Here is a 12,928-nt window from a genome sequence, read left to right as displayed (position 1 = left end):
TTGCTATAGAAGGAGCCAGCATGCTGAGGGCCACTGAATCACAGGGCTCTGTCCCAGGAGGATGAGTCAGTAACTATGGCTACGAGAGCTGCTCCAAAATCTGTGCATTATACAAAAACCTCCCCTCCAGTGAGCTATTGCATATGTAAGCGACGCCAGAGGGAGGTCAGCAGAGAAGCTGAAGAATATTCAGAATGGTCTCCCACCACCAGAACAGAGAAAAGTGATGAGGCGAGGCCTCGTGGAAATTTTCCCCGAGTCACCTGCTGCAGACAGCAGTTAAAGACGTGTTTCAGACAGTCTGCTGAACATGGCAGAAGGACTTGTTTTTGTTTTGTTTTGTTTTGTTTTTTTGGTACCAGGCATCGAACTCACGACCTTGAGCTTGCCAAGCAAGTGTTTGTGCTGCTGAGCTAAATTCCCGGCTCAGACAGACTTACTTAGACTGATTTCACAGATTTCCCTTCTTACTACTGGAGTTTGTTTGTTGGGTTTTTGTCTTTTTGAGACAGGGTCTTGCTTTGCAGTTCTCAGGCTGGCCTTGAGCTCACTTTGTAGCCTAGGCTGGTTTCAAACTTGCAACAATCCTCCTGCCTCAGCCTCCTCCTGAGTGCTGGGATTACAGGTGTGTGCCACCACCTCTGACTTTACCACTCTTTCCCTTGGTTGAAAATGTTTGTCCTCTTGAACCAAGAGGTCATTTTTGGTTCATGTTGCCTCACTGGCTGATTTTAAGATGGGATTGAATGGGCGCAATGTGGAAGGCACAGGGCACCTCCTTTGAGTGCTGCGAGAGTGTAAATTACTGGAATGAATGGAAGCAGCTCTCACAGGATGGCGGAGTAGAGTCATGGCTACTGACATTTTTTTCATAAGTAGACACATTTCTTTTTACCAGATCATTTCTGGTATTTATCAAAGGTTATTTTAGAATTCCGAATTCTAAAGCCCAGGAGCTTTGTGTGCAGTGTTGTTTTTGCTCTACTTCCTATTCCATATTCAACATTTGGCTTTTAAAATCTCAAAATATCTAGGGGGTATTTGTTATTGTTGTTAAATTTCCAGAGCTGACCGAAAGTGTGCAACTGTGCAACTGCTTTCCATGCATTTAAAGATCTTTGAGAAAACTCATACTCAGCATTGTTCTCCTCCTGGCTTGACACACATCCGCATGAGGAGGATTTTGGGAGTGGAGATACTGAGAACAGAACTGGCATGGCCGCCCTGGCAACTGGGTAGACTCCAGTGGGAAGTTTTCCTTTTCTAAGGCTTCTTTGCCCTAAGCTCCAATTACATCTCCTCACTGCACCTCAGGTGGACTAGGCTGGGCATAATGCACTTCACAACTGTGCGGGAGGCCCTGTTAATTTTTCATTAAGTGGATAATGGCGCTGTATGCCTTAATGTCCATTCTGCAGGTCTGCTGGGAGCAGTGGATTGGATGGCAGCAGGCCGAAATGATCTGATTCCCCCTTAGTCCGTGAGCTGCAATAAGTAAACATCTCACAGTCCCTCTCCAATCTTATTAGAATTGAACTTTTGCTCTGCTGGCCCATTAGCAACTCACTAGTGTGTTTCTAATGTTTCAGGAATGACCATTCTAATTATTTCTTATTGACTGCTACAGAAACCATAGCACTTAATAGCAACATGTTAATGGTCTGAGTATTGGTCAATAATTCATACGTCGAGAAACAGTAGAGAGCCTGCATCCTCTGGGATGTTCGCCAAACCCTCTGCAGTCTTAAAGTGCTAGGATTATTCTGCCTCTGCATCTCACCTCCTAGTAACTAAGTCATCACCTTTGTTCAGTGTTTCTCCTGAAAGGATTTAAATGCCTTCCTTCCCATATCCAGAGAAATGGATCACTGGCCAGGGCGGGCAGGTTACAGAGCTGGCGTTCCTGGGGCTGGGAGAAAACTATAGGCCCGGAGAATGTGCTTCCATTGCTCTTTGCTTTCCTTGTCCTTCAGGTTGCTCGGCGTTGGGGCATCCAGAAGAACCGACCAGCCATGAACTACGACAAGCTGAGCCGTTCCCTACGCTATTACTATGAAAAGGGCATCATGCAGAAGGTGAGCCATTAGGAGGGACACTGAGACACACACGCTCGCACATCCGTGTTGCTTTCAAAGATGTCTAGGGGCTGTGTTACAGCACCAGGTATAACAGCTAAGAGAAAATGTTAGCTTCGTAAATGATTGTGTGGTAGGAAAGGGTTTGAATCCAACGAGATGTTAGGAGCACCTATAAAGCCCTTGGGTATATGCAAGCCACAAGGTGCTTACAAAAGACACAGTAGGAAAATTGATCTCCCCTGCTGTACTTAAACTTGTCCTGCTTCCAAAAATATCCAGAAACAGGCCAACAATTTTATCTATCTCTAAAGGAAAGCATGAGGGAATCAACTTTAAAATTCTACTCCCTTGAGAGCTTGAAGTCTTTGGCTGTTAAAACACCTCAACTTCCAGATAATGTTGGCTTGATACCCTCAAAAGTGTTAGAAGAAGGAGAAAAAAATCTTACTTCTTTTTTTAAACCTATAGAAAATGGAACTCAAGTAAAAACCCAAGGTTGTAATGGCAGCCGAGTCACCCAGTAGCAGATTGCTCTTTGCAAAACAGAGAGTGAAGTGTACTTTGAAGAAGCCACACCATTTCCAAATCCTTACTGGGGCAGAAGATGAAGAACCATAATCTTAAAATCTCATGGCTAAGTAGAAGATGGGAGCAGTGAATCTTCTTTTGGTCTTTCATAGCCCCCCAATTTTATACTGAGCAGTTCCCAGATTGTAGCATTTTCACATGTAGGCAGCCTCCATGGTATAGTGTGAATGAATATCCCTTATCCAAAACGCTTGAGACCAAAAGATATTCCAGTTTTTGGAGTTTTTTAGATTCTGGACTGTGCAGGCAGAGACTTTACTGGTTCAAACATCCTTAATCTGTTGTGACCATCACCACCATCAATTTTAGAATACTTTATCACCTCTCCAAAAAGAGAATCTATTCCCATTAGTGTCACTCCCCATTTCCCCCAGTCCCCAATCCGCTTTTATGTTAGTATCATTGTGTCAAAACTTAACATTTAGGAAGGTGTCAATTTAGGAACTGTCATTTCCCAGTTCCAGAACCCAACCAACATGACCAAATGGGGGAATGGAACCAAGACACAGGAATTTGGAACAAATGCACATGAGTTTGTCCTGTGCTGGCTTCCAAGTGTCTGAAGGACATAGAAGAGAAATTTATTCCTGAGGATGAGATACAGGCAAGGAATACATATATAGGAAGACCTACAGTAAGGGTGGGTTGAGATCCCTGTGCTTTGGGAAAGTCACTTAAGCCTGAAGGTCCTCTATTTGCAGTAAAATACGAGCTGATAAGCTGTGCTATAATCTGACAGGGTAATAATAGATTTTTTATAGTGTTCTCATTCCAATGTAAGGGATTATCATTTTATTTACTGTATGATCTGCGAGTAATGAGAACTAACTAAAAAGACAAATGATAACTATCAATAGGGAAAGAATGACCCAAAGCCTCAATTTTTGAAGGGGAAAATTTGAGGTGTGTATGGTTAAGCCTCGAGATTTATTAAACCAGGATTGGAAGTCATGTTGCTTTTGGCTTCCGGGTTAGTGTTTTCGTGACTATTTCTTTCTGCCGTATCCGTCCACACAAACGGATTTGAGATTAGAATGTAAGGTAAAACTAGGCTTGGAAAAGGAAGTAGGGATGATTGATTGTATCCTTCTGCTCCCTTTAGCTTGCTTTGGTGAATCCATGAGTTGTTTCCTACACCTGGTCCTGATTCCTGGTGTTGGAGCTACACTGTGTTCTGGTGACCAGACCTAGAAGTGTCACTGTGAACCTGTTAGGACATTCATATCACCACTACAGTGACAGACTTCTTAAAACCAAGATTTGGAAGCAAAGCTATACATACTGAATTTAAAAACAGATTTTGGGGTCACAGCAAAATGATGGAAAGACAGATTTAAACTCAATAATTCAACTACTTCAGTCTGAAATGTTTTATCTATCAGAATCGCCCCCGCCTTTCCCTGGCCTTGTGCATTTATCTGACAGAGACTGCTAATTTTCAGGGTTGTGTACCCTTCTGCTCTGTTGCCAAACATTGGCAGAGTCCATCGACCTAGATAGCTGCTCTGCTACATAATAAGGCCCTTAAATAGTCAAGACCCTTGGTTCTAATAATACGCCATGCATTGAATCCCCATAAAGGCAGTTATTGATTCCTTCAGTGTGGCAGAACCAAGCAATATGTAATTTAAAACCGCAGGTAGATCCAAAAGCATTTTTCCTTGGCTTTGGAACAGACTTAAAATTTCCACACAAGCTCCTTCATCAAATTCCTCACCCTTCAAAGTAACAAATCCACCCCCCAAGAAAACTGTCAACTTGGGCTTCTGCATAATACCACTCAGGCCTCAGATCTGGGGACCCCAGGTCCCCCAGCCTCAGCAGAGCCATGCTTCCTACGCTTTCTACCCTGTCAGTGTAAGACAGAAAGTGAAGATTTTCTTCTGGAAGAGCCTCTCTGATAGGAATTTGAAATTCAAACACTTATCTCTTCCAACTGCTGAGCTGTGGTATCAACAAAGTGGTTGGCAGGTAATAGGTCCCAAGATTCCTCAAATGTGACTCATTTGGATAATCAGCTCCTCATGAACTCCTGTGGTTTTGGGCTTCCCTGAGAGATTGGTGACTTAAAAATACCTCTTTTTCTTCCCTTGCCAACCTTGTTCTACCTGGGCCTTATAAAAGGGTGTTCTCTCTGACAGGTGGCCGGGGAGCGATACGTTTACAAATTTGTCTGCGATCCGGATGCCCTTTTCTCCATGGCCTTCCCGGATAATCAGCGCCCCTTCCTGAAGGCGGAGTCCGAATGCCCCCTCAGCGAGGAGGACACCCTGCCCCTGACCCACTTTGACGACAGCCCTGCTTATCTCCTGGATGTGGATCGCTGCAGCAGCCTCCCCTATGCCGAAGGCTTTGCTTACTAAGTTTCCGAATGGCTGAGTGGCCAAACCCTAGAGCTAGCAGTTCCCATTCAGCAAACGAGGGCAGTGGTTTTGTTTGTGTTCTTGGCTGTTCCTAAAGCTTGCCCTTTGAGTATTATCTGAGAACCCGAGCCAGCTCTGGACTGACACCCTTACACACACAGATACCTTGGCTGGGTGTGGGAACAGGGAGGGGCAAAAAGTCACCCAGAGGTGGTGATTCTGATAAGTTTTCTGGAAGAGATGGGAATGGAGCCTTCTTGCCACCTTGGACAATGTATGCAAAGCAATACCTTGTTCAGGTTCATTACCCGCGAGACGGGACCAAGCGTGTGACAATCTGCATTGATCAGAAACAGCTAAGTGTCTGTTATAACACAGAAGGGCTCCAGTTTGCACAGTTTATTGAAAAAGGTCACAAGCCCATAGCAGAGGAGATAGGCTTCATTGAGGAGACCCTGAACAGGTCCATTCTGAGATTTGCAGAGCTCTTGCATCTCCCTCTGGATGCTCCCTCTTGGTCCAGGAAAGGGGAACTCAGGACAGCTGTTACCCACTCCGTGGTTCTCCAGTCATAAACCATCCCTTCTCTTGGGAATCTTCCTGCCATGTGGTCACCAAAATAGAGCAAGCCCCCTCTCCCTGCCTAGTCACATGGCTGAAGGTGGTTGGCTTTCATTTTAGAAGGGCAATTAACACTTTTGACAGTATTTTGTTTTTGCTTTGATTCGGGGCGGGGGTGGGGATTGTTCTGTCTTGGTGGTTGTTTTGGGGGGAAAAAAAGTTTATAAACTGATTTTTGTAGTTTTGGTATTTAAAGCAAAAAAACAAAAACAAACCTTTTGGTAACTGCACTGTGTCCCTTAGGCAGGGCCGTGCCAACTTCCTATGATGCCGCAGCTTGAGAGAGGCTTTGCTGGGGCTCTCCCTTGGGCGTGTGAAAGCCCGCTTTGCTGCCCGCCTTGTGCCCCCTGCACCAGACAACCTGACAGAACATTCATGCCCAAGTTGTATATTTTTGAAGTGTGCAGGGCAGCCTGGACACAAGCTTGGATGGTTCTGTGTGTACAGCGCACCATGCTCACTAACACGTGCCCTGGGAGGAGATGTACATACTACATGTCATGTCCATTCGGATCCTGGTCACCTGATAGGAATCCCAGGGCTGCTTCCTTGGGCACGACTGATGGCAACTGCCATTTCCTCAGTTTATTTACGTTTTTCTTTCCATCTTGGACTTTAAACCCTGCATAACAATTCAGTGGGGTTGGAGATTTAACTTGTGACATTGTCAGGTAAGACAGTGCTAGAGTTCTTGTTTCCTGCCACATTTTTTTTTCCTTCAAGTTTCTTCTGATTGCTGTATCATATGGGTGAAGTTGAAAACAGCCAAGCTAAAGTGACATGCGAGTTGAGCTCAAATTAGAGGAGAAGTCACTAGAAAGTGCTAGTACCTTGCTGACCACTCGTGTTGGCACCGCCTCTGTGTGCCGTGCAGCTTGCTCAGCACATAGAGAATGACTGTGCTGTCCTCGTGTGAGACGCTGCTCCGTGATGGTGCCCCATGGTTCCCTGGAACAACCAGCAGCACGTTGGTGAAGTTCACAAGGACACAGAGTGTGTCTTACAGCTCTGAAAACCTGAGATTTTCCTCTATGGGCAGTTCGGTAGCCCACGAAAGTGTCACACCTGTTGCCTGGGTCTTAATTAGCGTTGTATTCTAATCAAAGGACTCTTCCTAAATCATATTTATAGCTTTCTAATCTACACATAGTCTGTATACATAGATGCATATTTTACCCCCAGCTGGCTAGGAGATTTATTTGTTGTACATGCTGTATAGATTTATTTTCCTTTCTTTACTTAGACTGGTTTGGGGTTTTTGGTTTGGTTTGGTTTGGTTGTTTTGTTTTCCGATGAATTTATGCTGGCTTAGCAATTATGAAAATAATCTTCTGTAGTCTGAGCTGCCCCCTACCCTGCTGCAACTACGAGGCCTGTGCTCGCCGACATAGGACGAAGGCATCACCGTTGCATTCCCACTGGACTCATGCACCTCCCAGGTGGTTTTTGTTGTTTTCTTTTGGAGTCGTTTGGGGGTTGATTCATTTGCTTCTTTTCCAGAGTGTGGAAACTACAGTGCAGAAAGGCTTTAACCTGCCGGTTGATTTTAAATAACTTCCCCCTGCGCAGGGCTGTGTGCATCCTGCCAAGCTGCGTTATATTCTGTACTGTGTACAATAAAGAAGTTTGCTTTTCGTTTACCAAGCACCTGAAACCAGCCTCGTTCTTGCCTTCAGTGATGTTCAAGCAACGAAAAGCTACCTGGCTTCCCCGCCACCCCCTACCCTCCCACCTTTACCCCTCTTACCCTTGGCTTCCGCCTCAGCTGGTTAAGTCTTAGCAATGTGTGGTGCAGTTGAAAGTAGTTGAGGAAACTTCACCTGGAAAGAAAAATACACAACTTCTTTGTTTTGTTTTTTTGGTACCAGGGTTTGAACTCATGACCTTGCGCTTGCCAGGCTGGCACAACTACTTCTAAACTCTTGCCAAAATAAAAGACCATTTTCTAATTTTCTCCTGGCAGGTGTTGCTTTTGACAAGTAAAAAATTTTACTAGTGGTTCATTAAAAACAGGCAAAAAACTAGCTCATGGTTTTCCTAGCCATGCAAGTAGTAGGTACCCGTCCTCAGAAGCCGCTTCTTACTTAGGACTGTGTTACTATTTAGGACTGTGTTACTTGGGAAAGCTGTATAAGGAAATTGAGTTGGCAGGGTTGTGTCCAGTTCTGCAGTGTTCAGTGTTCTTTCACCCTTTTTCTGTAGCCTTCATTTGTGCTTTTCAAGACTCCAGTTACGGTAGAAAAATAGAGGAGAGCTTTTTTTCAAGCCCAGAACAGAGGCTTTCTGTCAGTCTACCTACTATCTTTCTTTCACTGTTTTACAAGCCTTTAAGCGTAGAAACATCCAAGACTGAATCAGTGCACAGCCTCTTGAGTCCAGGCTTGTGGGAATGAATTGTCTGTCACACAAGCCCCATTAGGGTCGATAGATGAAGAAAGATGCTTGGGGAGAAGGGGCGGAGGGTGCAGGACAAAGGAGCTTGCCTCTCAGCTTCCCCACGATAAAGCTTTGACAGTCAGCTCCCCATTATTCATGGGCTCATTATCCAGCCCAGGCCCGGACTCAGATTGTGAACCTAATGCAGGAGGTCACCAAACACTGCTGCCCTTCTGTTGGGCACTAGGATAAGGAGGCCAGGAGATGTGAAGTTTATTCTTCACCAAGGTCTCCTTTCGAGAGCCAAGTCAGCGGAACAATGCTTACTCAGTTGCTAGATGACAAGAGGTAATGTGAGGGCAAAAGAATGTGGTTTTGAAAGCGAGGCTATGTGCAGAATCTAAATTCTACTGCAGCTGGGACAAATGTGAACTAACTTGGAAGCCAAACCCATGCACCCAGACAGTTGGAAACCTTGGAGAGACGGTCTGATGCCCAGCGGTGCAGGTGGCAGCAGCACAGTGTGTACCCCTAAGCAAGCAAGCTGGGAAAAGCCCAGAAAAAATCAGTTTTTTTTTTTTTTTTTTTTTTTTTTTTTTGTCTTTTTCCTTTTTATCGGTACCAGGGATCGAACTCATGACTGGCTGCTTGCAAGGCAGGCGCTTATGCCGCTGAGCTAAATCCCCAGCCCCAAAAAATCAGTTTTAATCCAAATACATAATGTAAGCATTGGTTCTATTCAGCATATGTACTATACTAAAATAGGTGGTGGGGTTAGGGCAGTTCACAGACAACTGTGTTCCTTTGAGCTTGGAAATCCTCTCTTGATAGCTCACTCAAAAAGGGTCCTTGAATGAACAGCCTTTCTGTGGCTCCAATCTGCAGTCTGGCTCTATATCCAGTCCAGGATTTGTTGACCTTGGCATTGAATCTCCGATAGCTAACCTTTGGATAGCACTTTACAGTTTACAGAGCACTTTTTTAAAATCTCCATTATCTTTTTGGCAGGCCTTCTTAAATGGTAACAGTTCGTTGAAATTGAATCTGAAAACATGCCCGTCTAGTCTCCAAAATTACCTCTTTGGAATGTTTTTAGGGGCTACTGTGGAAATAAGACCAGGTTCTCAGAGCTGGAGGTCTGGTTTCTGGCCCCAGTGCTATGATTGATGGTTTTTAAATTCACATTCTCAGAGGGTCTGTAATCTGGTGGGCACACAGACACCCTGCAACTTCCAGAGCCCAAGAACATTCAGCAGCTCAGAGTAAGGAACAACTCTACCTTGAAGCAGCTTCAAAGCTGATCTCCACCAGCTCATAATTACACACCGCAGCACCATCTTCCTGTCCTTTCATGGACCAGAGGCTGGGGCAGCTGGAACATTATATCTGCCAACTTTTGTCCCTGTGGATTGAAGTTTGTCTCCGCAGATGTTAACCCTTCAGAGTACTTCATACTAGGAAAAGAGGGTGAGCGTTGGTATCAGTTAACTGGGGTGGTTGTGGAGCTACCATCAGTGATGTCCACTACCTCTACCTTTAAAACAAATAGCAGGGCTCTCCTGGATGATGGTGCTTCCTGTCCTGAGTAAGCGAGTCTCTCCATCATTCACTTACTATATTTCAGTTATGTAAGAAACCGTGATAAACACTTGGAGGGGAAAGTGAGAGTCACAGTAAAGCCCACCCTTCCCTTAAGCAACTCACAGGTTTGTGGGGAAAAATATTTTCTACATGAAACCAGAATATAAGGAATAGCACTGATTTGTTAGTCTCAAATACTGCCAGGCATCACTCTGGGATTAGTAGAGTGAAATGGAGAAACCTCTGCTCTTAATCTTCCATCTGGAGAAGGAAGGAAAACAAATGAAATAAATAAATGATAGTATCTGTTAGAGGATGCAGAGTACCATGGAAAAAATAAAGGAAAGGGCGTGGTGAGTGATGAGAGTGGAGGATTGCAATTTTAAATATGTCAAGGAAAACTACAGTTGGGCGAAGACTTGCTAAAAGTGGCTGCCAGATAAAGTGGTTATCTGGAAGAAAAGTAAAGCTTTGAACATGCTTGGAGTGTTCATGAAATAGCAAGAAACATGGAACTAAATTGAAAATGGGGCAGCGTCAGAGAAAGGAAAGCAATGGAGGTTATATCACTTTGGCTGTGTAAGATTGCTAGGGCTCTGGCATTGATTCTGCTGTTTGGCTATTAAGGGTTTTTTGAACTTAGAAGTAATACCATCTGATGTTCACTTGAAGGAACCACTTTGCAGTTGCCAAGAAGAAAATCAGACCAAGTTGTAAACTGCTGCAGTAATTCAGTGGGGTGAGATGGGGGCTTGGGGTATGGGCATAAGGGGTCAGATCATGATACATTTTTAATATGTTTTGGACATATAAAGTGAGGGGGAAAGGGAATCAATTATGGTGCCAAGGGTTTGGGCCTGAGCACAAGGTCATAGTTACCCTTAACTAAGACTAAGAAGGCTGAGGGAGAACAGGTATTCCATCTGGGCATGATAACACTTCTTTTTTAAATTTTATTTTAAAGAGAATGAAACCAAACAATAAAACCAATAAAACAAAACAGTGAAAGTGATATAGGACTTCAAAACAGGATAATAGGAAATCAACAATAGCTACCATAACTCCTCCTGTCATCTTCAAAATTGTTGCCCATACCAGCAGATGTAATAAAATCAAACAAAACAGAACACTGAATAAAACAAAACAATAAAATGGAACAAAACAAAATGGCGAAAACAATATTAGATTTCAAAACCAAGACAGGGGCTGGGCATTTAGCTCAGCAGCATAAGCGCCTGCTTTTCAAGGGCATGGTAATGAGTTCCATCCCCGGTACTGATAAAAAAAAAAAAAAAAAAACTAAGAGGGAAATCCCTCATAGTTGCTATACTGCATATTGTTATCCTGTAAACAGATGTGCAGACTACTGGCTCTAGGCATGCAAAGTCAACCAAACAATATAAGCATTAAATTGTTTTGTACCTCAGTTGCTATCAACTCAGCCTATGTTCCTCCAAATCAGCTGGCTGCTTATAGGGGTGCAGTTCTCGTCTCAGCTCACGTGTGAGCTGGCTCACGGGAAGGATGGATTGGCTTCTTGCTTCTCCTCTTGGGCCCTGCGTGGCCACTGCTGGCTCATGGAGAGGGCAAATTGGCTTCTTTCTTTACGTGGCCCCATGTGACCACTGTTGGCTCACAGGAAGGGCAATTTGGCTTCTTGTTTTTTTTTACCTGGCCCTGCATAGCTGCTGCTGGCTCACAAGAAGGTCAAACTGGCTGCTTATTTCTCCCCCTGGTCCCAAAATGGCTGCCACTGGCTCATGGGAAGGGCAAATTGGCTTCTTGTTTCTGTTCCTGAGCCCTGCAGGCTACCATTGGCTCATGGGAGGGGTGAATTGGCTTCTTCTGGGCATGATAAAATTTGAGATGGCCATTAGCAGTCGAACGGGAGTGCCAGTTGAGATATATAAGTCTAGGGCTGGGGATTTAGCTCAGCGGCATAAGCGCCTGCCTTGCAAGTGTGTGGGTCATGAGTTCGATCCCCGGTACCGATTAAAAAAAAAAAAAATGAAAAAGAGATATATGAGTCTGGAGCACAGGGAAGTCAGGAGCTCTGGAGACAGAAATTAAGAGATGTCAGTGTGCACTGAAGTGTTTGAAACTGAGAGTCGATGAGATCCAGGGGGAAGCATAGAAAAAAGAAAAGCTCCAAGGACTAAGCCCTGGGTCACTCCAAGATGCAAAGGTTGGAGACAATGAGGAACCAGGAAACCAAAAAAGACTGACCAGGGAAGTAGGGAAAACTAGGAGGATATTTCAGGAGGAAAGAGAGATCCAGCATGACAGGTACTTCTGATGATGTATCAGGTAGGGTGGTGAGCCAGATTGGATTAGCAACAGAAATCATGGATGAATTGTACAAGCTATTACATGGAGTGGCAGATTTAATAGAATTGATCAATACTGCTGGAATCCATAGTTGAGGGCAGGAACCAGAAAAGTCTTTGTGGATTTCAAAATCCTATGTCTGATTTTATCTCGGTTTCTCTCATTGTGCCTTTCACCATTGGACTCTCAGAATGGGAAAGAGGCCCAGGGTTCCCTGTTGGGTCCCCTGCCCGGAATCCCTGGGGTGGAAACAGCCATTAGAGATCAAAGAGGAAGAAGCCCGCCCCTACCTTCCCATCCCCTCAGGGCTTTATCTATTCTTGCTTTGTGCTCTTAAAGTTCTATTTTTGAAATGTTAGATGTTTTTAAAATATCTTTTTTCATATTGCACAATTAGCATATGTATCTTTGTAGGAAAATGGAAAAAAACAGCTCAAATTGAAAACTCAACCTAGAGATCAAAGTTAACACTTTACCTCTTTCCAGATGAATTTTCTCAATGCTGTTTTTAAAATGCAAAATGTGGTCATACTGCTTTGTGCAGAATTCTGTGACTGGGTTTTTTTAAAACAACATATTTTTGAAATCTTTTTCCATCAAGAAATACTCCTCTGCACACCATTTTTAATAACTGCATGCTATTCCACAATACATATGTAACAATTATGTTTAAACCACTAACATACAAGACAAATATATGTCCCAAACCAAGCCAAACAATCTACAATGCCCCCAAATTAATCAAACAATAATTGGGTCTTTTGTAATATTCTTTTTTTTTTTTTAACTTTTTATCGGTACCGGAGATCGAACTCATGACCGCCTGCTTGCAAGGCAGGTGCTTATGCTGCAGAACTAAATCTCCAGCCCCTTTTATAATATTCTTAATTAATGACCAAATCCCATTAATTTTACCTTCTAAATGTCTCTCAAATTGATCTCTGTCAACAGGACCATAATTCATCTCACATGATCTCATGCCTGGACAGTGGG

The 12,928-nt window shown here is 43.9% G+C and overlaps 1 protein-coding gene across 3 annotated transcripts in view; it reads left to right on the top strand.

The window, feature by feature from the left end:
- Window positions 1-7,294, top strand: part of Etv5 (ETS variant transcription factor 5) — a 59,120-nt gene extending 51,826 nt beyond the window's left edge. For all 3 annotated transcript variants that reach the window (XM_063261204.1, XM_063261206.1, XM_063261205.1), the window contains exons 12-13: window positions 1,974-2,075; window positions 4,808-7,294. In XM_063261204.1, the coding sequence (XP_063117274.1) occupies window positions 1,974-2,075; window positions 4,808-5,029 (324 nt within the window). In that variant the 3' untranslated portion in view covers window positions 5,030-7,294. The remainder of the gene's footprint in view (window positions 1-1,973; window positions 2,076-4,807) is intronic.
- The last annotated feature ends 5,634 nt before the right edge of the window (window positions 7,295-12,928 follow it).

Source organism: Cavia porcellus, unplaced genomic scaffold, assembly GCF_034190915.1.
Source record: "Cavia porcellus strain 051 isolate PalLab524CR breed Dunkin Hartley unplaced genomic scaffold, mCavPor4.1 scaffold_14, whole genome shotgun sequence".
Classification (NCBI taxonomy): domain Eukaryota; kingdom Metazoa; phylum Chordata; class Mammalia; order Rodentia; family Caviidae; genus Cavia; species Cavia porcellus.
The sequence above is the reverse complement of the archived record's forward strand: the minus strand, read 5'-3'. Positions and strand labels throughout refer to the sequence as shown.